The sequence below is a fragment of the Pseudorca crassidens genome, chromosome 19, assembly GCF_039906515.1.
Source record: "Pseudorca crassidens isolate mPseCra1 chromosome 19, mPseCra1.hap1, whole genome shotgun sequence".
NCBI classification, from domain to species: Eukaryota; Metazoa; Chordata; class Mammalia; order Artiodactyla; family Delphinidae; genus Pseudorca; species Pseudorca crassidens.
In genome coordinates, this window is record NC_090314.1 from 59,177,193 (window position 1) to 59,202,778 (window position 25,586).

Here is a 25,586-nt window from a genome sequence, read left to right on the forward strand (position 1 = left end):
GCCTTGATTTATATGAATTGCAAGTTTGTGCCCGTTCCTTATTTATGCAGTGGCCTTCTTGGGGTAGAGTCCATGCTCATGTGCTTCGGCAAACATTTAAGAAGGACCTAGTCTGTGGCGGGCTCAGAGTTGGGTGCTGTTATTTCTGAACTCTTTCTGTCTTCTGTAGACTTCCATGTGTACCTTCTTTAGCAGCGTGTACTCATTGAACAGCTGATACTGATATTCAGTGTGTTGCCCATAATCTTTGTGCAATAATTTCCTGCCCCTTTTTTATTAAGAGGGAAATTTTGCTTTGTAGCTTGGATTTTCTTCCAGTCTTTAAGCTGTCATTACTGTCATACAAGAAATGCTTAAGTGCACGCATCACGCCAGACTACTCTGATGTAGCCCTTAAGAAACTCTTCACAAATGCATGTATATCTCCAGAGCTGAAATTATCTCACATGAGCACTTAAGCAGAAATGGAAAGGTTTGCCTGCTGCGGGCTAGGTGTTTAGCTGATCGTTTTTGATTATTCTATGCCGGTACCCCTGATACCAGAGGGAAATTAATAGCATTATAAAATAGGGATCCCGGTGGCATTTTGCATGATATTTTGAGACAAAGAACCATAGGAGTTTTGCTAGGTTTGGGGAACTATGGAAGGGGAATGGGGCTTTTACTCTCAGGCAACTTGAGAAAGAGCTTGCAAATGTCTGCTGCTTTTTTTTTTTTTTTAACATTAAAACAAGTTTTAAATTTTATTCGTGTATGGTTGATTGCTGATTTTAAATGTCTCCTCCTCCAAAAGTCCCATTTGGCCTTTTGGTGTCAAGGCTGCGATTTAGGAGCCTTCAACAAAAACACGCAGTCCAGACGGGTGTCTCATTATCATGCAGAAACACGTCTGAAAATTCAGTTTTTGTCCATAGGATCTTTTTCCGGCATTGGGTTTTCACTGTGAATTCAGGGTCTTCTATGGTTAAAACATTAAAAGAAATCATATACATTTATTTATAACATTTACTTATATATTTACATATTTTAAAATCGTATTATCAATTTATTAAAGAAAGTTTCTCCCTAGGATATATGCACGTATCGTTCAACAAGTCAGATTGCTTTACGGGACTTGTCATAAAGAGGTCTGCCGACCTTCCCCACCCCGATTCCTACTTAGGGATAGTGTGAACAGCCATTTTAGCTGTTTCTTCACTTTTTTGCCTCTACATTGCTCAACTGCATGCTACTCTGACGTTTCTTTTTTTTTTCTTTTTTTTTTTTGTGGTACGCGGGCCTCTCACTGTTGTGGCCTCTCCCGTCGCGGAGCACAGGCTCCGGACGCGCAGGCTCAGCGGCCATGGCTCACGGGCCCAGCCGCTCCGCAGCATGTGGGATCTTCCCGGACTGGGGCACGAACCCGCATCCCCTGCATCGGCAGGCGGACTCCCAGACACTGCGCCACCAGGGAGGCCCTACTCTGACGTTTCTTGACTTTTTCAGCTTTAAACATCTCCCGTGATTTCTTGGCGTGGAAGATGAGGATCTGGTTCTCTTATCCCCACCTGCATCCTACACTGCAGGTACATTATATTTTTTAGGTTAGTTCAGTCGTCCGATAGTCACAGCTTAAAAATGGCACATTGTTCAGCCTTAAAACGGAATGAAATTCTGACAGTGTGGATGAATCCCGAAAGCATTATGCTAAGTGAAATAAGCCAGACACAAAGGGACAAATCCTGTAGGATTCCCCAGATATGAAGTGTCTAGAATAGGCAAATTCATAGAGACCGAGAGTAGGTTAGAGGTTACCAGTGGCTGGAGGGAGGGCAGACGGGCACTTACGGCTTCACAGGGTTACGGGTTACGGAGTTTTTGTTTGGGCTGGAAAGGGTTTGGAACAAGTGCTGACGGTTGCACACCTTTGTGAATGTAATTAACGCCACTGAATTGTCTAGGCTTTAAAATGGCAAGTTTTCTGTCGTATATATTTGACCACACAGAGAAGTACATTGGTTAGTAATAAACAATAGCTTACATCGTTAAGACTGTAAATGGTACCCACTCATTGCCTTTCCCGTGCAATTTTGGTGTTTTCCAGAGTTAGTGACGGTCTCCTTCTCTCCCTTTGCCTAGTTTCTTGGGCCTGTCATTAACCGGCCGCCAGTCTCCCACTGAGAAGTGAAAAATATCCCCTGCACACATTCAAACCTATAGGGTTTGAACCTGCTCTTTCCCGGAGCTCTCCAGCCCCTCTTTCCGTCTGGGGTCTAGTTCTCCGAGCCTGTTGAACTGTCGCTTTGACATCCTTTTTTTACCACCAACCTGGGGATGCCCTTCATTCCTCTCCCCTGTCATCGACTTTCTTGTTTTACTCCCTCACACCATGGAGCAAACACATCCTTGAGTATCTTCCTGAGAAGGGGCGTCAGGGAGGTAAGTCTATAGCTTCCCCAGAAGCAGAGCCTGACGTGGGGACACCTGCGCAAGGAGTATAGGGAACATGAGCTCTGGGGGGAGCAGCCCCCAGGGGGTCAGGGTGGATGGGCTGGGGAAGAGGCTGGGCTGAGATCGGAGTATGCTGGGCCCTCCCATTCAGCATGTAGACTTTCCCTTTCTCCTCCTGTTCTCAGTGTGGTACCCACCCCTTGGCTGGCGGGGGTCCATGAGTGCCTGGTGCCATGGTTGCTTGGCCGCATGGGATACAGGAAGAATCTTGGGGTGCCATGGCTTCTGATGCAGGCTTTCCACCAGTCCTCTTTATTGGCCCATTTCCAGTGGCTCCAGGGCCTTCCATCCCTGCGCTGTTCTGGGGTTCTGTGGGGTGAACCCCCTTGCTTCCACTGGGCTTAGGTGTCAGCCTTCTTGCGGGCGGGGGGGGGGGGGCGGTCAGTCAGTCATTACCTGCTCCCTCTTTTAGCTTCCAAAACCCCATGACTGCCGTCTCCTCTCAGCCCTTTTGTCTTTGTGGTTGAATTCTTCCTCATCCTTTACTCTCACCCTATTTGGGAGCGAGCAGCTTGTGTTCCATCAGCCGTGTTTAACTAGAAGTTCTACAAGTTACGTTTTGTGACATTCAGAAATGCACTAGGATTGACACATTAGCACAGCAAATACTGCTAGTTAAACATAGTCGACATTGAACATTATACTTAGAGGGGAACTACTCTCTGATTAGATGTACTGAGTAGGTGATATTCTGAGCATTATTGTTTTTATTTATTTTTTCAGAGGAATGGACCATTTATTACTCTCAGCAAAATCGGCAGATGAAGCAGTTCCCCCCAGTTGCTAAAGGGCCATAGGATGAGAGTCAGTAGTTTACCTGTGCATGCAGGGGTTGCACTACAGGAGACGAAACGCAAAACTGGCAGATCAGTTTTACATGGGACCTGCTAGTACAGCTGCCTGTCCCTTCCTCCAGAGGGAGATCTTATTCATTAAGGAATTCTCTTCCAAGGGAGCGGGTAAGGAGTTTGTAGGTTATTATGCTGGAGTACAAGCAAATGTGTTAGGAGAGAAGTTTTCATCTCCAAATCTTTCTAGGATATATTATCTCTAGCTCACAAAGCATGTTTGCTTATCAAACATGTTCTTAGCTTAGAAGGCCTGGTCTGCATGGTCATGGAGAAATCCCTGGAACATCATCTCCCAATACTACTATGATTTGGGGGTCATTTTGTCTAAATTTTTTTTTTACCTACTTAAAATCAAAATACTTACATTAATTCGCACTTAAAATATTTTTTTTTTCAAAAAAGCAAAACTCTGTGACACGCCCTAAAGATATTTCTTTTTGTTGCTGTTGTTGGATATTGCTTTTATTTTTTAATTTTTTTGAATTTTATTTTATTTATTTATTTTATACAGCAGGTTCTTATTAGTTATCTATTTTATACACATCAGTGTATATATATCAATCCCAATCTCCCAAGTTATCCCGCCCCCCACCCCCCTGCCCCTTGGTGTCCATACGTTTATTCTCTACATCTGTGTTTCTATTTCTGCCTTGCAAACCGGTTCATCTGTACCATTTTTCTAGGTTCCACATATATGCGTTAATATATGATATTCGTTTTTCTGACTTACTTTACTCTGTATGACAGTCTGTAGGTCCATCCACGTCTCTACAAATGACCCAATTTCATTCCTTTTTATGGCTGAGTAATATTCCATTGTATATATGTGCCAAATCTTCTTTATCCATTCGTCTGTTGATGGGCATTTAGGTTGCTTCCATGACCTGGCTATTGTAAATAGTGCTGCAATGATCATTGGGGTGCATGTGTCTTTTTGAATTATGGTTTTCTCTGGGTATATGCCCAGGAGTGGGATTGCTGGGTCATATGGTAATTCTATTTTTAGTTTTGTAAGGAACCTCCATACTGTTCTCCATAATGGCTGTATCAATTTACCTTCCCACCAACAGTGCAAGAGGGTTCCCTTTTCTCCACACCCTCTCCAGCATTTGTTGTTTGCAGATTTTCTGATGATGGCCATTCTGACCAGTGTGAGGTGATACTCATTGTAGTTTTGATTTGCATTTCTCTAATAATGAGTGATGTTGAGCAGCTTTTCATGTGCTTCTTGGCCATCTGTATGTCTTCTTTGGAGAAATGTCTATTTAGGTCTTCCGCCTGTTTTTTGATTGGGTTTGTTTCTTTAATATTGAGCTGCATGAGCTGTTTATATATTTTGGAGATTAATCCTTTGTCCATTGATCGTTTGCAAATATTTTCTCGCATTCTGAGGGTTGTCTTTTCGTCTTGTTTATAGTTTCCTTTGCTAGGCAAAAGCTTTGAAGTTTCATTAGGTCCCATTTGTTTATTTTTGTTTTTATTTCCATTACTCTAGGAGGTGGGTCAAAAAGGATCTTGCTGTGATGTTTTTAAAGGATTTGAAACATGTACACAGCTTCAGGATTAAGGGCATGGCCTGGGTTTCAAATCCCAGCTCTGTCACTTCCAGCTGGGTGCCCTTGGGAGAGTGACTCACCTTCTCTAAACCACAGAGAGGAGGCTGTAGGTCTCAAGGAAGTGAAGCATGTAAGGCACGCTGTCCCCTCTGACTACCGGGAATAGCGTGGCCCCAGGTCAAGTGCTTCGCTGACCCCAGAAAGCAAACTCTGGGCTCTCTTGGTTTCAAGTCTTTGCGTGCACGGTTCACGCTTCTCAGCTGGAATGGTCCCCCTCAATCTTCTCTTAGGCCTCAGTAACTTTTTATTTTAATAAATTTATTTATTTATTTATTTCTGGCTGCATTGGGTCTTCGTTGCTGTGCGCGGGCTTTCTCTAGTTGCGATGAGCGGGGGCTACTCTTCCTTGTGGTGCGCGGACTTCTCATTGCAGTGGCTTCTCTTGTTGCGGAGCATGGGCTCTAGGTGCGTGGGCTTCAGTAGTTGTGGCACATGGGCTCAGTAGTTGTGGCTCGCGGGCTCTAGAGCACAGGCTCAGTAGTTGTGGCGCACGGGCTTAGTTGCTCCACAGCATGTGGGATCTTCCCGGACCAGGGCTCGAACCTGTGTCCCCTGCATTGGCAGGCGGATTCTTAACCACTGCGCCACCAGGGAAGTCCCTCAGTATCTATTACTATTGATTTTTAATAAACTCTTTGATTTTGCAAGTATTTTAGATTTTCAGAAAAGTTGCACAAATAGTACGGGGAGTTTTCGTATACCCTTTATCCAGTTTCCCCTAATGTGAGCATTTTACGTGACTACAGCACATTTTGTCAAAGCTAAGAAATTAACATTGGTACGTTACTACTACCTGATCCCAAGACTTTACTTGGATTTCACCAGTCTTCCCACTAATGCTCTTCTTCTACTCCCAGGATCCAATCCAGGATACATATTGCGTTAGAGTGTTCTTATTTTAAGGTGCTGTCTGCAAGAGGGGAAGGTTTGCCTTCAGTTCAGAGCCCTAGGCTCACATTATAATAAACTTTGGCTTTGTTTTGAAACCCCAGCTTTAGCTGAGCGGCTAGGAGGGAATCATAGTTTTAGCTACATAATTACTTGTTTCCCTACCCCTAAGGCAGTTAGGGGCTATTAATGGGTTTAGGTTTGTAAGGTCTGATGTATCTCGCAGAGGGCCGTGTTTAACAAGATCGTTACCGCTGTTTACTGGTCGCCAAATATTTCCTTAGTGCTGGGTTTTCTTGGACTACCTCCTATCACAATGGTGGAGAATGTCCATGGGATTGATGACATTTGGTTATTGCTAAGGCTGATTCATCCCGGCCTGTGGTTCCGGGATGCTTTGCCTGATGATAAGGAAGACAGCAGCTTAAACCTTGTCTTTATTCTGCAGCTCTTAGGATTTCTTAGAAGTCTCTGGGTCAGCGTAGGGCCGAAGGATGGCACTAAGTTGATCCGGGGTGGTGTAGTCAGCTTTGGATGTCATGAGCTTGCTTTGCGGCTCTGGGGAAGCCACTGAATCCCCTTGGGTCTCGGTTTTTCCATCTGTTAAATGAAGCCTTTGGTCTAGGTAGAGCCTCCTAAAATCCCTTTCAACTCTGTAAGAGTGTGATTATGTCAGTAGACTATTCAGTGGAGTGTCCGTGAAGCTCTGGAAGTTCTATCAACTTCTTTCCATGCCTGAGAAAAACTCCATTATTTTAAACAATCACTCATCCCGTGTTTGTCAGAGGAGTGGAGGCATTTGAGTATGAGCCTATACAGTACTTGATTTGGAAGGTGAAATCACTTTAAAATTAGGTAATAGACTAAAAAGTGAGTGTTGAATCACTTCCTGATTATGCCTTCTTCCAATTTCTCCGCCCCCATCGCTCCCTTTCCTTAGCAAGGATAACAGAGCACTCATCTGGGCCACAAAGAGTGAACAGCTGCTCCGTTCAGGACCACTCAGATGGGTGGGACCAGCATGCAGAGCTGCTCGTAGCACAGCCCTGATCCTAGAAGAGGGGGAGAGGGTGAGGCGGGGAGGAGGGTGCGAGCCTGCTGGGTGAAGGCATGCTCGGGGGGAGGGAAGAGTCCAGCACAGCACGGCTTCAACACGTACTTCCTGCCAGGAATTGGATTGCTGCGGTATACGCGTTGCCCCATATAATTCTTAAGACAACCTTGTTAAATGGTTTGTTGCCCCCATGTTTAGTTTTCTCGAAACTGAGCTGCAGAGAGCTTAGGTTATTTGTCTAGGGCTCCCCAACTAGTAAGTGGCAGAGCCAGGATCCAAACTCGGACCTGATTCTAAATCCTGCACGTTCCCATCCATGATATACGTGGACTCAGGCGAAGGGTGTAGGATGCTTGGAAGAAAGGGCATGAGAGATGGGTCTTGACGTTTTGGCATTTTCACAGGTGGGAGTGCCTGGGCCAAGGCAGGGGGGGCTGGAGGGTTCGGCACACAGCCGGGGATGGGGGCAGTGGTACAAGATAGGGTTCTTTTTTTTTTTGCGTTATGCGGGCCTCTCACTGTTGTGGCCTCTCCCGTTGCGGAGCACAGGCTCCGGACGCGCAGGCTCAGCGGCCATGGCTCACGGGCCCAGCCGCTCCGTGGGATCTTCCCGGACCGGGGCACGAACCCGCGTCCCCTGCATCGGCAGGCGGACTCTCAACCACTGCGCCACCAGGGAAGCCCCCAAGATAGGGTTCTAACGGGTGGGTAGGCCAAGCTCAACTTTTAAAAATTACGTTAAAATTCACATAGCATTAACCATTTTACAGTATGAGATCCAGCGACAGTTAGTACATTCACAGTGTTGTGCGACCATCACTTCTACCCAGTTCCAAATATATATATATATATATATATATATATATATATATATATATATAGGCTACACCGCGTGGCATGTGGGATCTTAGTTCCCCGACCAGGTATCAGACCCATGCCCCTGCGGAGGGAGCGCGGAGTTTAACCCACGGGCCACCAGGGAAGCCCCACTTCCAAATATTTTCCTTCCCCCCACAGGAGACCTTGGATCCATTAGGAACTGCTCCCACCAGCCCCTGTCAATCACTAATCTATTTTCTGTCTGTGGACATTTCATAGCAATAGAATCCTATGTGACCTTTTGTGTCTGGCTTTTTCCACTTAGCATGTTTCCAAGGTTCATCCGTGTTGTAGCATGTCTCAGTCCTTCACATCTTCATGGCTGAAAAATATTCCATCACATGGAATATTCTGTCTCTCCATTCATCTGTTGATGGACATCTGGGCTGTTTCCATCTTGTGGCAATTAGGAACAAGTCCAAGATCAATTCTTTTGATTAACTCAAGCCGTTCATTCATTCGCTTGCCCATCCGTAGAGATGGACATTGAAGGCGTGACAGTGGCTGAGATGCCATGGGAAGCACATGAAAAAGAAGAGAGCCGAGGTGGGGTTCAGCCTTGGGCCTGGGGAGAATTGAGGAGCACACACGGCTTCTCAAACACCAGCTGGCCTGAGACCGTCTCTGTCCAACCTTCAGATTTCTGAGTCCTGCGGTAGACCAACCAAAGCAGCCAGTGACCGAAGTTAGACATTCAATCCATGTTTTGTTTATTTCCTCCTTAGCTCTTTTTTTTTTTTTTTTTTTGGGGTACGCAGGCCTCTCACTATTGTGGCCTCTCCCGTTGCAGAGCACAGGCTCTGGACGTGCAGGCTCAGCGGCCATGGCTCACGGGCCCAGCCACTCCGTGGCACGTGGGATCTTCCTGGACTGGGGCACGAACCCGTGTCCCCTGCATCGGCAGGCGGACTCTCAACCACTGCGCCACCAGGGAAGCCCCAATTTTTTTTTTTTCTCAGCTCTTTTTTTCAGGAGCTGTTATTGAAATGCTCACTCCCTTCAGCATCTTTGATTACTGAGCAAAAAATTGGGCTGCTTTGGTCTTAGCGACATTTAGCTGGAGGATGGGCCCCAACACAAGCTTTCCCATGGCTCATTTGATTGATTGGGCGTTACATTTTCTTTTGGGGAATAAAGAAGCAAAAAGGACTTTGGGGTGCAGCGAGGCCCCTGTCACGTGCGCGGGAACCTGATTATGCGTTCCTTTTGTAGACAGAGGCAGGAAGGGGGAGGGACGATGGCCAGTTTCTCACGTTTACGTCTCATATCTTTAGGTCTGGTGCTGCTGCTGCCGAGTCCAAGCTCGTACTGCTCACGGCACGACAGGCCAGTACGTCGAGAGACGAGGTGCTGGGGCAAGGAACAGTGTCTTTATTCAGAAAGCCGTCAGACTGAGAAAATGGTGGACTCATGTCCCCAAGAACCATCTTACCCTAGTTAGAATTGAGGCTTCTTTTATACTAAAAGGGGTGGGGGTGTGATTGGTTGTGGCCAACTTCTTGGTGTCAGAATCCTTTGTTCTTGCAGCTGTCCACAGTAGGTCAGGTCATGATGTCCCTACAAGCCTCCCTTAAGACAGATGTTATTCTCTGTTCTGCAACTTTTTATCTCTATATGAATGGAAAAGTGTTAGAGTCCTGAGAATGGACTATCCTGTATATTTCAAGCTATGGGCAACATTCTTCACTTGTAGCAAATGCAATAGAATATATTTTTCTTTTTCTTTTTTTTAGATCCCGTATATATGTGTTAGCATATGGTATTTGTTTTTCCTTTTCTGACTTCACTCCGTATGACAAGACTCTAGGTCCATCCACCTCACTACGAAAAACTCAATTTCATTTGCTTTTATGGCTGAGTAATATTCCACTGTATATATGTGCCACATCTTTATCCATTCAGCAGGAATAAAGCGATAGACATAGAAAATGGACTTGAGGACATGGGGTGGGAGGGCGAAGCCGGGGCGAAATGAGAGTAGCATCGACATACATACACTACCAATGTAAAGTAGTTGGCTGGTGGGAAGCAGCCGCATAGCACAGGGAGATCGGCTCGGTGCTTTGTGACCACCTAGAGGGGTGGGATAGGGACGGTGGGAGGGAGACGCAAGAGGGAGGGGATATGGGGACATGTGTGTGCACATGGCTGATTCGCTTTGTTGTGCAACAGAAACTAACACAGTATTGTGAAGCAATTATACTCCAATGAAAATCTATTAAAAAAAAAAGCAATAGAATACAAAGGTTAAAGAAAAGGAAACAGATCCAATCTAGAGTCAGATTTGTTCTTCCCTGTCACACTGCCAGCCCAGTTTGCCTTTATAAGCAGGGCTGCAGCTGCAGGAGGACTTTTGGTATCTACCGTCTGGAGTCATAAAGACTGGTTGGCAGTGACTTGTGTTTTGAGTTCATTCCGTGAAGTCTTGGGCCCAGTGATTACCACCTCCTCTTTGCTAGACTGTCCCCTCCAGGCCCTGCTTCTTAGGGGTAATTGAAGGTTAATCAGATATACTACTTCCTGCTTCTGTATCAGCTAGTTAATATGTCACTACATCCAGATTTTTAAAAAATGCCCAACATGTAAAGGAGCTTCCTTAGTGTTGACAGTTTCAGGGAAGTCACCTATGTTGGGGGATTATTAAAAAAAAAAAAAAAGGTTTATCATACAATCCAGCAGTCACACTCCTTGGTATTTACCCAGATGAACTGAAGAGTTACGTCCACACAAAAATCTGCACACGATATTTATAGCAGTTTTATTCATAATTGCCAAAACTTGGAGGCAGCCAAGATGTCCTATGGTAGGTGAATAGATAAATAAACCGTGGTCCGTCCAGACTATTATTCAGACCTAAAAAGAACTGTAAAGCCACAAAAAGACTTGGAAGGATCTTAAATGTATATGACTAAGTGAAAGAAGCCAGTCTGAAAAGGCTGCAATACTGTATAATTTCAACTATAAGGCATTTTGGAAAAGGCAAAACTATGGAGACAGTAAAAAGATTAGTGGTTGCCAGGGGTTGCAGGGGGGCAGAAAGAGAAGAAAAGGTTGGAACACAGAGGATTTTTAGGGCAGTGAAACTACTAGTTGTGATACCAGAATAGTAGATACATGTCATTATGTATTTGTACAAACTCATAGAATGTACAGCACTAAGAGTGATCTCTAATGTAAACTGTGGGCTTTGGATGATAATGAGGTGTCAGTGTAAGTTCACTGATTGTAACAAACGTACCACTGGTGTAGGATGTCAGCAGTGGAGAGGTTGTGCATATGTGGTACAGGGAGCATATGGGTATTCCCTGTATTTCCTGCTCAGTTTTGCTGTGAACCTAAAACTGCTCTAAAAAAAAAAAAAAAAAGTAACGTATGCCTTTCTGTGCTGTGTTGCTGCGGTAACAAAGTGCCACAGGTGTAGCGGCTTAAACGACTCAGATGTATCATCTGACAGTACTGGAGGTTAGAAGTCCAAACTGGTTTTAACTGGGATAAAATCAGGCTGGCAACAGGGCTGTGTCCCTGCTGGAGGCTCTTGGGAAGACTCTGTTTCTTTGCCTTCTTTGGCTTCTAGAGCTCACCACCCTTCTTTGGTTCATAACCTTTCCTCCATCTTCAGGCCAGCGGCAAAGCCTCTTCTAGCTTCTCCTTTCTGACTGCGACCTCTGCTTTTATCATCACATCTTCTCTCTGATGCTGACCCATCTCCCTTTCTCAGAAGATTCCTTGTGATGACACTGGCCCCACCCAGATCCAGGATCACCTCATCTCAAAATCCTTAGCCACAGCTGCAGAGTCCCTCTTGCCATGTAAGGTGACGTAGCCACAGGTTTTAGGGATTACGATGTGGTCCTCTTTGGGGAAAAAGTCATTATTTTGTCTGCCACATATGCCCTTTATTTAATTAATTTATTAATTTTAATAAATTGATTTTATTTATTTATTTTTGGCTGCGTTGGGTCTTCATTGCTGCGTGAGGGCTTTCTCTGGTTGCGGCGAGTGGGGGCTGCCCTTCGTTGCGGTGCGTGGGTTTCTAATTGCAGTGGCTTCTCTTGTGGTGGAGCACGGGCTCTAGAGCACAAGCTCAGTACTTGTGGCGCACGGGCTTAGTTGTTCCGCTGCATGTGGGATCTTCCCAGACCAGGGCCCGAACCCGTGTCCCCTGTATTGGCAGGCGATTCTCAGCCACTGTGCCAACAGGGAAGTCCCCACATATGCCCTTTAAATAAACTTTTTCGGGGGCCCTATTGTCATTTCAGACAGGCAGCCCAACCTCTTTTCTCTCTCTCTCTCTTTTTCTTTTTTGGCCGTGCCATGTAGCTTGCGGGATCTTAGTTCCGTGACCAGGGATCGAACCTGCGCCCTCGGCAGTCAAAGCGTGGAGTCGTAACCGCTGGACTGCCAGGGAAGTGCCCAGGCAACCCAATCTCATTTCAAGATCGATCCTTGGTCATGTTCCAGTTTATGTGGGAGACAGGGAGCCTGGTGAGGAAAAGAAATGAAAGAAATTCAGTTGGGTTCTGGATTTGACTGGAAGGATAAAGGATCACTGATTCTCAAGGAGGGGACCCACCTGAATCGTCTGGGATGCCTTTCCATTTCAAGCATCCCAGATTCTGGCAAACCCTCCCTTGAGCGGCACATCCCTTCTACCTCACCTTGCATCTTGTCCATGAGAATATTGTATATTGCTCACGTGCAGGGGACAGAAAAAGGATTGGTACCCAGTGATGCATAGGGATGGAAAGGAGCTTTGACAGAAGAGCTTGGACTTGGTGTTGAGAAGGCGATGGGGATCCAAGGCTGGGGAAGTACCCCAAGTGACATTGACAAGGATGGGATGTGGGGAGGGACTGGAAGATGAGGTGAGTGGCCTTACTGGTGATATGGTCTAAATGGGAGGCCCTGAAACATGCAGGGGTAGAGGTTGCTGGACATGCCTGTGCCTCTGTGCTGGTCATCCGTGGTGGGAGCTTACCGTGAATGGCAATTACAGACTGTTGTTGAATTCTAAAACAAGTGAGACAAAGTCCAGTAAAGGGATGGGTCAGCCCCTGGCATAGAGAAGGCTCCCACAGGCTTCCTTTGGTGGTCCCATGGAACTGAACTGATGAGCCGTTTTCATTGTTTCTGGGAGTCTCTGAGGCAGGTGCAGTTTTCTACAGGTGGCGCTAGGACTTTTGCTGGGAGAGTCCAGTGCCAAACCGGTGACTGTGTGTAGACGATGCGTCAAAGAAGAGAAATCATTTCTTTTTGCACAGCTTTGTTTTTTAGCGTTGCATTTGCAATAACTGGTTGCGTCACTCTGTTATTTCGGAGACGGATGATGCAGATTTATTTTATAGGCAAGGCGTAGTTAATTTTAGAAACCCATTCAGCATTTTATACGTTAGTGCTGACTGTCATACGGTTACAGTGGGTAGTGGGTGTGCTCTAGCCAAGATGTCATGGTGTCTGTAAGAGTAAACAACTGTGGATGAGTGTTGAATTCACTAAATGTCGGAGAACCTTTGATCAAATTGACCTCCCCGAGATTTGAGTCCAGCTTCAGTTCTCCCTTTTCCCTTTTGTTTTTCCCCCTCATTGAGGTGATGATGGTCCCACTTTGCTCAGTTCCCTGGATCTGCCACTTCCTGGCTCTGTGACCTTGAGCAAATGATCTTATTACTTTGAGATTCAATTTCTTTATCTACAAATAGCAATAGAAAACAACTTCTTCCTCCCAAAGCTGTTGGGATGGATAAAATATCAGATGTGAAGGTTTGGTCCCTGGAAATAGCAGGTGATCAGTAAATATAAGTTCCCTTTCCTTTTTAGAGATGAGAAAATTGATGAGACAGAGTTGACGTAGTCTCACTGGTTGTCTTCAGATATTTCAAGGGCTGTCACATATCACAGGGGACAGACACCTTCCTTTAGTGCTCTGGAGAGCAGATGTGGTGCAAAGAGGTAAAAACCGAAGGGAGACAGATTTCAGCTCTACTTAAGGAAGAACTTTGTAGTAATTAGAGCTGTCTCACGTCCAAGGCAGTGGAGCTCACGAAGTAGTGAGCAGTCTGGTCCTGTTAGTATTCAGTTAGCACAGAATTTCTCAACAGTGCTGCTCACCTTTGGGACCAGATAATTCTTTGCTGTCAGCGGCTGTGATGTGCGTTGTGAGACATTTACCAGCTTCTCTGGCCTCTGCTCATTAGATGCTGCTAGTAACCTCCCCCTCACCTCCAGCCCTACTTGTGACAACCAAAAATGTCTCCAGACATTGCCAGATGTCTCCGGCAATGGTTGAGAACCAGTGAATTAGAGGCTAGATAACAGCAAACTAGACTCCCTCTTCCCAAGGTCAACTCCATCCTACCCCAAGTTGAGTTCTTAACAACATTAGAATTCTCATGGTGGCTTTGTGCTTTGGGATAGTACCTACCACCAAGGATTAAAGGCCTAACCCAGGTGACACTGTGGGGTTCAGTTTGGGCCATAGAGAGCGAGAGAAGTCCCCACTTGGAAGGCCTTCAGGGGATGGTTTAATGGTTTGCTGCTTATCGTGGTTTTGCAGGTCATGCTGGCCGCTTCCTATTGGTCGCTCCTGGCCCCAGCGGTGGAGATGGCTACGTCCTCTGGTGGCTTTGGTGCCTTGGCCTTTTTCCCCGTGGCTGTCGGCTTCACCCTCGGAGCTGCGTTTGTCTACCTGGCTGACCTCCTCATGCCTCACCGGGTGAGTACCACTCTGCTTTGGGCTCTTGTGTCAGGTTGTGTCTAGCTCTGGGCCATAGATTTACTCCTGTTCAAACCTGACATGCCAGCTCGTGTCTGTGTGAAGTAGCCAGCGATATCGAAATAGATATTTCACACCATTTAGGTCTTTTACCTGGAGGAACGGAATTGTGACTTAATGCCTAAAAGAAAATAAGCTCTTGGTAGTCTGACTCATCATCTCCTTAGTTACATTCTGATACATTCAGATTTTAAATATCAGATCTCATTATAAATATAGAGTACTGCTGACGTCGTGTGGTACAGCACTGTCTATATGAGTGGACCTAGACACTGGGGGAAGGGAGTGCCCGTGACGGTGGTCCTGACGCTTAGAGAGCTTATGATGTCACCAGGGAGATGACAGCACATCCATCTGCAACATAAGACCGTCGACAAAGCGTCGTATCCACAAGGGCTTATTCATAGGAGGGCGAGGTGGGGAGACCAGGCAGTAGGGCCTTGGGCTGCGCTCACTTCTGCCATGAACCGGTTATGTGTCCCTTCTCCCCACTTTTCCTTCTTACGACTTGAGAATAACTCCCTTTAGGGGCTGCCGAGTGAAAACTGAAAAAATCGAAAAAGGCGCCAGAATTGGGGTGTGCCGGCGATTTAGCTTTTTTATTCTTTTTGCCCTAAATAGTGCTGGTGGGTTGGGTTTGGGGGATGAGCATGTACTTGCTTACAGAGAAGCACAAAATGAACGACAGCCTGAAGTCTGGCTGTGGTCACTGAGCAGAGAGAGCTGAGGCCAGGCCATGAGATCATGACCCAGCGCCATCGGCTAAAACCGGGTCGGCTGAAGGGTGGACGTCAGTAGGACCCAGTGCGGGCACAAGTCACCTTAGCAGATGCAGTGTCCCAGCAAGTCCCCGAGGTGGGCAGAAGGCCCCTGAGAGACCTGAGCTGGTGCTTGAATCCTCTGTTCACCCAGGGTGGGGGGAGGCACGGGGGGGACCGTGTCGAGGAGCTGAGTTTCTCTGCTGGGTCGCTGTGGGCAGGGTCAGGTCGGGCTCACTGGAGTCGTCTGGGCATGTACCCCAGGAGGTAGGCTCACATCCTTTCCCCGGCCCACCTGCCTTCCTCTCCATTGGAACGTGGCCCAGACACTCGTGAGAAACTGATTACTCATGTTCCAGAATGGCCAGCCTCTGGCCCAAACAGCTGGATGTGATGGTTGGTTGGACAGCTGTGATGTTGTCTCAGAGGTGTGTCATTCTTGTTCATCGAGAGCATGAACGACCGTGTCAGTTTCTGCCCCCTGGGCCCTTCGCTTCCTTGTTGTCAAGGAACATCTGCTTGCTAATAGCTTTGAGAGGTCCTCAGTATGGATTGCCATATTCTGTCCTCAAGTCCGCCCTGGTTATCTGTAAACTTTCTGCTGGGGTATATTCTACTTGCCCTGGCAGGAAAATCTGGCAGCCAGGGGCCTTAACTCCTGAACAGCAGACAGGGGGCTGGCTCAGCTGCTGTGCACAGCCTCTGCTGGTCTCATTCTGCCCTTCCCACCTGGGCCCACCTGGGCTTCTAAGGCAGTGTCTTGCAGAGGGCTCTTTGCAATCGTGAAGGGTCACCGTTCCCTGATACTGGGGCCAGGGAGTGGGGCCAGGTGTATTTGACCAGCTGCCCGAAGGTAGCAGCTTTCTCTGGGCAGTGTAAATAGTCATTCGGCCAGTTTGTTCTGTGCAGCTGTCCTTTTTTTTTTTTTTAACCTTTTGCTTCCTGTTTGTTCTACTATATGCTTTGAATATAGAGGAGATCCCAGGCGAAAGTCTTGGGTAGAATGCACAGAGAATGAGGCCTGGCTGGGGAGCGGTGGGTGAAGTCAATGGGTTTTGATCTTGAGTCCGTGTGGCTGGCTGAGCAGCCAAGGGGCACGCAGTCCTCTGTCGGGGAGAAAGCGGGGGCTGGAATTTGCTTTCAGAATGCTTGCTACGACTGCAGTTCAGGAACCAGGAGTTCTGTGGGTCAATTCAGACAGATCTTTTCAGTTTCCTGTTCACTCCACCTTATGACAGAGCCCCACCGCTCAGCACGTGGCCCAGGGAGAGGACGAAGTGGTGAGAGCAAAAGGCTTTGGCTGCACCGGTGCTGGAGGGGCTCGTCCTGCAGAGCAGGCCCCAGGGGAAAGGTGGACCTGCCTGCAGAAAACCCCGTGGCCTCCTTCCTGTCCTCTGGGAGGACCGTGCCTGGAGTTTGACGGGGTGAGAGGAAGTGAGTCAGTCTCTGCCTTATTTTACCTGCAGAAGTGAGCCAGTGCAGGAGTCCACTCAGCACAGACGTGTGGTTTGAGCGATTCTGACATTGACTCGTGACCGTCCAAGCACAGGTGCCACCGCCTGCCCACGTCGGAGATGTCCACCCTGGTTATACTTACACGTTCAGGGTGGCAAGACTCTGGGTGGGTGGGAAGGAAATGGTTAACAACCGGCCCTGTTCTCCAACTCCATTTCCGTCATTCAGCCTTTCCGATGTATTTGTGCCCCTTTTGGAGCCGGAGCGCCATATTGCTCATGAAAAGGGTTTTACTCATAACAGCCTGTCAGGTTGAGCCCACTGTAGCTGTGTTAACTTCGGATGCGTCAAATCGCTCCCTGAAAGGGTATTTATTTTCATGTATTTATCTGGGGATGGAGTAGAAAAGGCTCACGTGGTAACTGTTAATGGGAAATGAGCTGACAGGGTTTTACAGAGGCTTTGCCAAATGATATCTTAATGAGAGGGCGAGAGAGGCGGGGTAGGCGAGGAAGGTGCAGTCCGCCAAGGCTGGGAAGAGGCCTGACAGGAGGACGCTGATGGCGAATGCGGCTTGGGCCAGCCTGAGCCCAGCACTCCCCTTGGACGGTTCTAGGGAGAAGGGGAATGGACCTTGAACAGCTGTTTGGAGATACTGACATTTTTATGACCTTTGCAGTTTGCTTCTATATAAAGTTAAGGATGGCAGTGGGTGGGAAGACTTCACCTTTAGTTTAAAGCTGTGATTTTCTACTGGTGGGTAGAGGGGAGAGGAGGAAGAGGGTGGATGTGTGTCGCCATGGCCCTGTGTCTTTCTTTTTAGTCATATTAGTATTACATCAACACAGCACAAAAATCTCATTATAAAAATTAAACAAACTTTAACGTGTGACACTCCTTTCTTGCTGTAGACTGTGTCCTCTCAAAATTCCAATGCAGTGGTATTTGGAGGTGGGGCCTTTTGAAGGTGACCAGGTCATGAGGGTGGAGCCCTCACGAATGGGATTAGTGCCCTGATAAAGGAGCCTTCAGAGCCCCCTTCCCATTCTGCCACATCGGGACACGTACACACTGTTTGTGAACCAGGACGTGGGCTCTCTCCAGACACTGAATCTGCTGGCACTTTGACCTTGGATTTCTCAGCCTTCAGAATTGCCAGAAATAAATTTCTGCTGTGTATAAGCCACCCAGTCGATGGTAATTTGTTAAAGCAGTCTGACCGGGGTAAGAGGCGCCCCTGTTTCCGTACTCTTCCCAAACCAGTCAACCGTTGTCATCAGTTTAGTGGGTATCCTTCTAGATTTTTCTCTTTTCTCTTTCTTTTCTTTTTTCTTTAAGAAAACGAATTATGTTGTGTCCTATAAATATTGAAATATAAACACTGTCCCCTATGCTTGTGCTGTTCAAGTATGCTTTAAGTCAACTCTATAGCTCCGTGAATCCTGACTCATTTATTTAGACTTCCCTTCTCTTTGCTTATGAACGTGCATGCATACATTTCACACAGTTGGAACCGTCTGTGCGTTCTCTTATGTGTTATTTTTAAAATTCGAAACGATTTTTATCTACAGTCATTTTAGTACATATACCGCATCCTTCCATCTTAGTGTAGTTCACCGGACCATTTCCCTGTCACTGAGCAGTTAGATTGCTCTGTGCTTTTGCTTATGAATATATGTCTCTCTGGAAAATGTCATTTTGTTGTGTGTCTCCTGAAAAACAAGTGGTAACGTCTTGGCTGTGTTGTTGACACTTGCTTTTCCAGCTTTGCTTTGCATCTTGGCAACCTTCTCTCTGGGAGATGTGTGTTCCCCGCCCCCTCCCCTCCCTCTCTTGGGATTTGACATCCAAAGAGACTGCCCAAGGACTGCAGGGGGAGGGAAGGTAGTGGTGTCTGAGTCTGCCCGAGACCCTCGGGCGGGGCATCGCAGCGGACGGCCCCGCCCAAACGTGCTCAGGGGCAGCAGGCGCTAGGGGTGCGACCTTCTCCTCAGTGCCCTCCTTCTTGTATCTGTGTCCCAATCCTGTTCAGTTTCTCTTGGTTTTCGCTGTGATGGCAAAGAAGATGCCTCCGCTAAAAACTTAGACGAGAAGGATGTGCGCATGCCTTTAATATGCGCCTAACTGTTGCTGGTGTCGATTTCTGGCCACTGGAGTCGCCCTGAGGGGCCAGGTGTGACAACTGTTTGGAAGTACCAGGTGGTTACTTTCCGCCTCAGGGGCGATGCATGTCCTCCTCCTCCTCATAGATCCTTCCCGCCTTTAGCGCTGGGATTCTGATTCTGCTACGTTACGAACGAATACCTGGCAGAGGAGATTGGGGCTGGGGGTGGCAAGAATCGCTTACAGAAGGAGAAATCGCGGTGGCACCCACCTGTCGAGTCCACAGCATAATTCTGATATTATCGGATAAGCCCAGCCAGCTTCACAGTGAACACCGGCTCCCTGCCTCCGTTTTAACATCTCCTTTCTTTTGCTTTGCTGTGGTTTGAGATCTGCACTTCTATTTGATGCTCTAAGGTGCATCATGGGGTTGATGGACGGTTGACATTTCAGCTGGCCTGGAGAGAGTCTCCGTCCAGCTGAATCACCGGGTTCCTCCAGCGTGGGGACGTGACCGTGTCATCAGAGGAGGCTGGGCGCGGGGGTGGATTGGGCGGCCCCATCGTCTGGGAAACCAGGTGGAAGAGGGATGAGGTTTTGCAGACAGCCCTTTTGCTTAACTGTATACCCATCTGTCCTCATTTTCTAGGTCTGCCATCACAAACCACCACAGACTGGGTGGCTGAAACAACAGAACTGTATTTCCTCACAGTTCTGGAAGCTAGAAGTCCAAGGTCAAGGTGTTGTCAGGTGCCTCCTTCTAACCATGTCCTCACGTGGTCTTTCCTCTCTGTGGGCATCCCTGGTGTCACTCTGTGTGTCCAGATTCCCACTCCTGATAAGGGCAGCAGTCAGATTGGATTAGGGCCCAGCCTAAGGGCCTCCTTTTAACTTCATCACCTCTTTGGAGACCCCACCTGCAAATCCAGCCACATTCTGAGGTCCTGGGGGTTAGGGCTTCAGCATTTGAGTTTGCGGGGTTGCGGGGAGCAATTCAGCACATAACAGCATCCTCTCCGTTTCTTTTGATATTTATGGTACTAAGATTGAGAGATAGCTCACCCTGTGGATGTATGGAGGCCCTCAGTTCGGGCACCGGGTGTTCTGACCAAGAGCAGGCTGGGACTTGAACGGGCACGCTGAGTGGGCAGAGCTCGCTAATGAAAACACGACGCTAATGAATACTTCAGTTTCTAATGGAGCAAAGCCGCGAGCTTGCTGGCATTGGAAGCCGTGGCTGGTGAGTCCTGGGCTGGGGAGCGTTGCCAAAACCTTGTCGTTCAGATGAGTCGCCAACAAAGGAGCGTTTTGAATCTTTTGTGAAAGCCAGTTTATTTTATCGTACTGGGGGGCTCTTGGCCCACTGATGCCGCAGGCCCTTCACAATGAGGTGTTTGTAGAGAGCTGGCGTTCAGGTCCCCCTGGACCCCAGGCACCCATTTCCAAGGTGCACGTGGAAGCCGTGGCCGAGGTTGCTTCTTTTGCCTTTCCATGCATCCTGCTGCCTCCTGTGGCTTTTAGGAAGGTGCTCGGGTGTCGGTTTTGGTCCCGTTGGCATGCAGAGGGGCTCAGAAGGGGGTTGAGGCAGGCTCCCAGTGTGGCGTGCTTGCTGATTCTCAGAGAAAGCCGTGGGTTAACCGTCCTGTGGACGCCTTGCTCTGCGCATGTACCTGCTGGGAACGCGTATCACAAACTCCCTTCCTCTCCACTTGCTCCCTTTGATTTCTAAGGCGGGCGGGGGTGGGGGGCTGCTGTTCTACCCTTGTGTATGCCTGGGTGTGTTAGCTGCGTACCCAGTCCTGGCTAGTTGAGGCTACAGGAAAAATATCTGTGGCTTTGCAACGGATGGCACAGAGCATCTGAGAGGGCCCAGTCAGAGCTTGGAAACCGACCTCTGTGGGTGCTGTGTATTCCCCAGGTACCTTCACTGGGTCTGGCATGAAGACATGCATGTGTGCGCGCACATGCACACACAGTGCACACGAAGCGGCCATTCAGCACAGGCTGGCTTGCTGAAGGGACCTCCCCAAGCACTGAATGACCCTTGTTATTTTAATAGAGCGGTGGGGATTCTGGAACGCAGATAGGCATGGTTGGGACCTTCTAAGACTTGGACTTCCTTCTCCATGCTTAGAGCACCTTTTCATAGTTTAGGCTGTAAAGTGCTGACTGAATACTTGTATTCTCTTGCCCTGTGTTGAGCCAGGCGGCAAGATTATAAGAAATATCTAGAGGCCACCATGGAAATTTATTGAACCAGTGGCTGGTTGGCAAAGATGACGGAGGCAAAGATGATTGATGAGGCTGGCTGGCTAAAGGAATTGGGTGTGCGTTTCATCATAATTCCTTCCTCCCGAGGGGGGGTGGGGCGCGGCTGTCGGCTCACAGGTGTACCCCCCTCTCTAGGTGGCTAGCGCATCAGTGCCCGATAGAGCAGGTCCTGGCCACGCCTGTCCTGTCCGTCTTCTCTCAGATTGTGGTGGTGCTGGTGATAGTGTAGACGGCTCACCTCAAGGCTGGGGAATCATAACCCCAGAGGAGTTAGAGTTCTGGTATCAAAGAAGAAAAGAAGGGGTGAAGTTTGGGGATGTAGATGTCGGATTGGCCAGTTCTTTGAGAGGAAGGAGTTGGATTAAAGCCCCTGCAAGGGCTTCCCTGGTGGCGCAGTGGTTGAGAGTCCACCTGCCGATGCAGGGGACACGGGTTCGTGCCCCGGTCCGGGAAGATCCCACATGCCGCGGAGTGGCTGGGCCCGTGAGCCATGGCCGCTGGGCCAGCACGTCCGGAGCCTGTGCTCCGCAACGAGAGAGGCCACGACAGTGAGAGGCCCACATAACGCAAAAAAAAAAAAAAAAAAAAAAGCCCCTGCAAAAGCTAAAACGTTGTTTAGCTTTAGCTCGATGTCCCCATAACGAGCCCCAGGGATAAATGACAGAAGGCATGTCAAGGACGGTAGGAAACGGAAACGCCCTCTGAAGATGCTCTGTGAGCTCCACGCCTGCGGTTCCTTTTGTCCTGTGCCCTAGGACCGGCAGGAGGGCAAGGGGTCTTCAGCCCCGTGTCTCAGAAGCACACATGTCTCCAGAATCCCAGCCAATCCCCTTCAGAGCCTCCCTTTTGCAGATGCCTGGGTTAGCAATAGGAGGACTCACCTTGCCTCGACCTGAGCGAGACGGGGAGTTCTGAACGTAATGCAAAAGCCAGTAGACCATTACCAACACGCTGGCATGGTGCCCAGCTCAGAGCACTGTCCCTCCAGCGTTCGCACACTCTCTCCTAGTTACCCTGCAGGGCGCACTTTGTGCGTTCCTTCAGCAGAAAGCTTCCCTGGCAACCCCAGGTCTTGGTTCCACTTGGCACCTCCCCCATCTTGCCCTGTCTCTTCCCTGTGCCGTCATCACCGGTGGACCTGGTCACTTGTGTCCTGAAGGCAGGGACAGGTCTGCTCTGGTCTCCCCTGTGACCCCGACAATACCTGGGCATCGTAGGTCTCCAGGAGGTATCTGATGAATGAGTGAATGGAGACGTTGGGAAGATCAGGTGAGATCGTTGGTATGAAAACTCCTTAGAGCCTCAAAGTTGAAAGCGCTTTACAGCCATGAGTTATTTTCTGGAGGCAGAGCCACGCTCCTTGGCAAGTGGCCACCTTTGAGGCACTATAGACACGAGGCACAGAGAGTTGAATAGAAAAACTTAATCTGATTTGAATCTGTTATATTCTTGTTCACGCTTTATTTGCTTTGCTAATTACGTTTGCCTAAGACTCTGAAGACTTACACTGCTGTTTAGAGTCAACATTTTCCTAGCAATTCCACCAGGAAGTGTGTTAGAAGGAATGAGGGTGGGGATGGGGTGGGAAGGAGCTGGGAAGTTGCCTTCGGTGCTTTAGAAAAATACTGATGCCTGGGCCTCCCTCTGGAGGCTCTGAGTCATTGTGTCCCAGGTGGACCCTAGGTATCGACATGAAAACATCCGCCCAGAGGCTCTGATGTTCAGCCGAGGTTGGTGACCAGGAACTGAAGGCCACTTACAACTTGCTTTGATTCAAGTGATGGTTTTTGGATGGTTTACTGCAATTCAAGTACCTTTCTCTTTCCATTGGCAGCCAGTCTCACGATTTATTGCAAAGGACTCAGTAAAGAGGGAGAGAAGGGCTTCCTGCAGGTGATGAAGGTACAGTCTCAAGACGAAAGGGGGGAACTGACCTGGTTCTATGGGTTGCAAACTTCAGAGTGCACCAGAATCCCCTGCGGGGGTGGGGGTGGGGGGCTTCAAAAATGCAGGTGCCTGGGCCCACCCCAGACTCAATGACTTCTACGCTCTTGGGAGGCAGCCGAGGCATCTGCATTTTAAAGTAGGTCCCTAGGGGACTTTTGGCGCTCACCAAAGTGAGGGAATCACAGAACAGTCCAGGAAGGTGCGCTGGGGGAGTCTGGAAAGCTGTAGTGTGTGAGGGGCGCAGACAGAGACCTTGGGGTGTGGGGGACCCACAGTCCTCTGTGTCTCATGGTCTCCTTAAAAATGTATCTTTTTATGACACAAATGAACTTATTTATGAAACAAAGACAGACTCACAGACATAGAAAATGAACTTGTTACCAAAGGGGAAAGCGGGTGGGGGAGGGATAAATTAGGAGTTTGGGATTAGCAGATACAAACTACTCTATTTCAATTAGGTAAACAAGGACCTCCTGTATAGCACAGGGAACTAACTATATTCAGTATCTGGTAATAAACCATAATGGAAAAGAATGTGAAAAAACATACGTATGTGTATGTATAACTGAATGACTTTGCTGTGTACCCGAAACTAACACAATCGTGTAAACCAACTATACAAAGAATTAGTTTTTTAATTGACGTGAAATTCACATAACATAAAATTAACCATTTTATTTTTTATTTTTATTTATTTATTTTTGGTTGCACCTCACGACTTGTGGGATGTTCCCTGACCAGGGATTGAACCCTGGGCCACGGCAGGGAAAGCCCGGAATCCTAACCACTAGGCCACCAGGGAACTCCTAAAATTAACCATTTTTAGGTGAACAATTCAGTGCCATGTGGCACCTTACAGTTTTGTGTAACCAGCATTGCTGTCTAGTTCCGAAGCATTTCCATTCCCCCAAAAGGAAGCCCCCACCCCATTAGGCAGCCGCTCCCCCCGCTCCCTCCCTCGTCCCCAACCCCTGGCAACCACTAACCTGCTTTCTGTTTCCATGGATTTACCCACTTTGGCTATTTCATATAAATGCGGTCATACAGCGTGTGACCTTTTGTGTCTGGTTTCTCTGACTCAGCGTAATGTTTTCAAGGTTCATCCACGTTGTAACCTGGGTCAGAACTTCATTCCTTTTTACGTCCGAACACTGTCCCATTGTATGGATGTGCCGTCGTCTGCTTTTCCATTCCTCCGTTCATGGGCATTTGTGTTGTTTCCACCTTTTGGCTATTGTGAACAGTGCCGCTGTGAATGTGGGGCACAGGATTTGTTGGAACGCCCTAATTCTCCATCCTTTGGGGGTATGTATCACGAGCTCCACTTCACCAGTGGTTAGATCAGGTCAGTCCAGGTGGGCAGCCTGGCTGGCAGCTCAGATGACCCACAGTTTGCTGGAGTAACAGATGCAAAGCTCTCTGAAGCTCAGCTCTGAATAAGGAGTGGCCAGGAGGACAGTTGGGCAGTTAACAGGGCCAGAGGGAGGGGAGGTCTGGAGGGAGCTGGTCGGGGGCAGGGCAGTTCTGTTTGGCTGTAGCTTCAGGCTAGCTTCCGTTTTAAGTGCCTTTTCTCAGCAAGGTTACAATGGAAACAGCCAGAGTAACCTTATTAGAAATACATTTCTGGGACTTCCCTGGTGGTGCATGGTTAAGAATTCACCTTCCAATGCAGGGGACGCGGGTTCAGTCCCTGGTCAGGGAACTAGATCCCACATGCGTGCCACAACTAAGAGTTCACATGCCACAACTAAGGAGCCTGCCTGGTGCAACCAAAATAAATTAAAAAAAAAAAACATTTCTGACCATTCACTCGCCATCCCAAATCCTTTGCGATCTCCCCAGTGGGTCCAAGCCTTTTTGTCTTTTTTCTTTTTTATTTAACACGGACTTTCTTCTGGGCTCTCCTCCAGGCGCCTCCTTACCTCCTTAGCTTCAGCTCAGGCCGGTTCTCCGCCACTTGAACCAGCCACCAGCTGCTGCAACGGGCTCTCAGGACACACGTGCCCTTCGTCATCCTGAGCCTTTCCTCGCGGTCTCCCTCTGCCGGGAACCACTTTCCTCCTTCAGCCGTCACCTGGCCAACTCCTCCTGGTTCCCCTTCAGGTTAGGACAAAGGCATCCCTTCCTCCAGAAGCTTTCCCGGAGCTCCGATCTGGGCGAGGTGCCCCTGCATCTCTGTAGCTCTCCCCGCCGAGCCCCTGCCTGGCAGCTGCTTCCCTGGTGGGCCGGCAGCTCCTTGGGGGCAGTGGCTTGGTCAGTCTTGTTTGCCCGGAATCCCCAGCACCTGCCGCGGAGCCTGGCATGGAGAAGGGGGCTCAGAACGTGATTTGTTCTGACGTGAGGAAGGAGTGAGTGTGTGTTCGATCCTGGGACTTCATTCCTCACTGCATCCTCCAACCTACATCAGTGCCTGCACCAGGCTAGATGCTGTGGCCCCTCTAACACCTCCCAACACAATAAACACTTCCTAAGTGTGGGATCGTTGAATGAAAAGGAGAATTG

The 25,586-nt window shown here is 48.3% G+C and overlaps 1 protein-coding gene across 12 annotated transcripts in view; it reads left to right on the plus strand.

Moving 5' to 3' along the window:
- The window catches only part of SLC39A11 (solute carrier family 39 member 11), a 411,239-nt gene that overhangs the window by 109,023 nt on the left and 276,630 nt on the right, over nucleotides 1-25,586 (plus strand). For all 12 annotated transcript variants that reach the window (XM_067715804.1, XM_067715802.1, XM_067715793.1 and 9 more), the window contains one exon: nucleotides 14,332-14,490. In XM_067715804.1, the coding sequence (XP_067571905.1) occupies nucleotides 14,335-14,490 (156 nt within the window). In that variant the 5' untranslated portion in view covers nucleotides 14,332-14,334. The remainder of the gene's footprint in view (nucleotides 1-14,331; nucleotides 14,491-25,586) is intronic.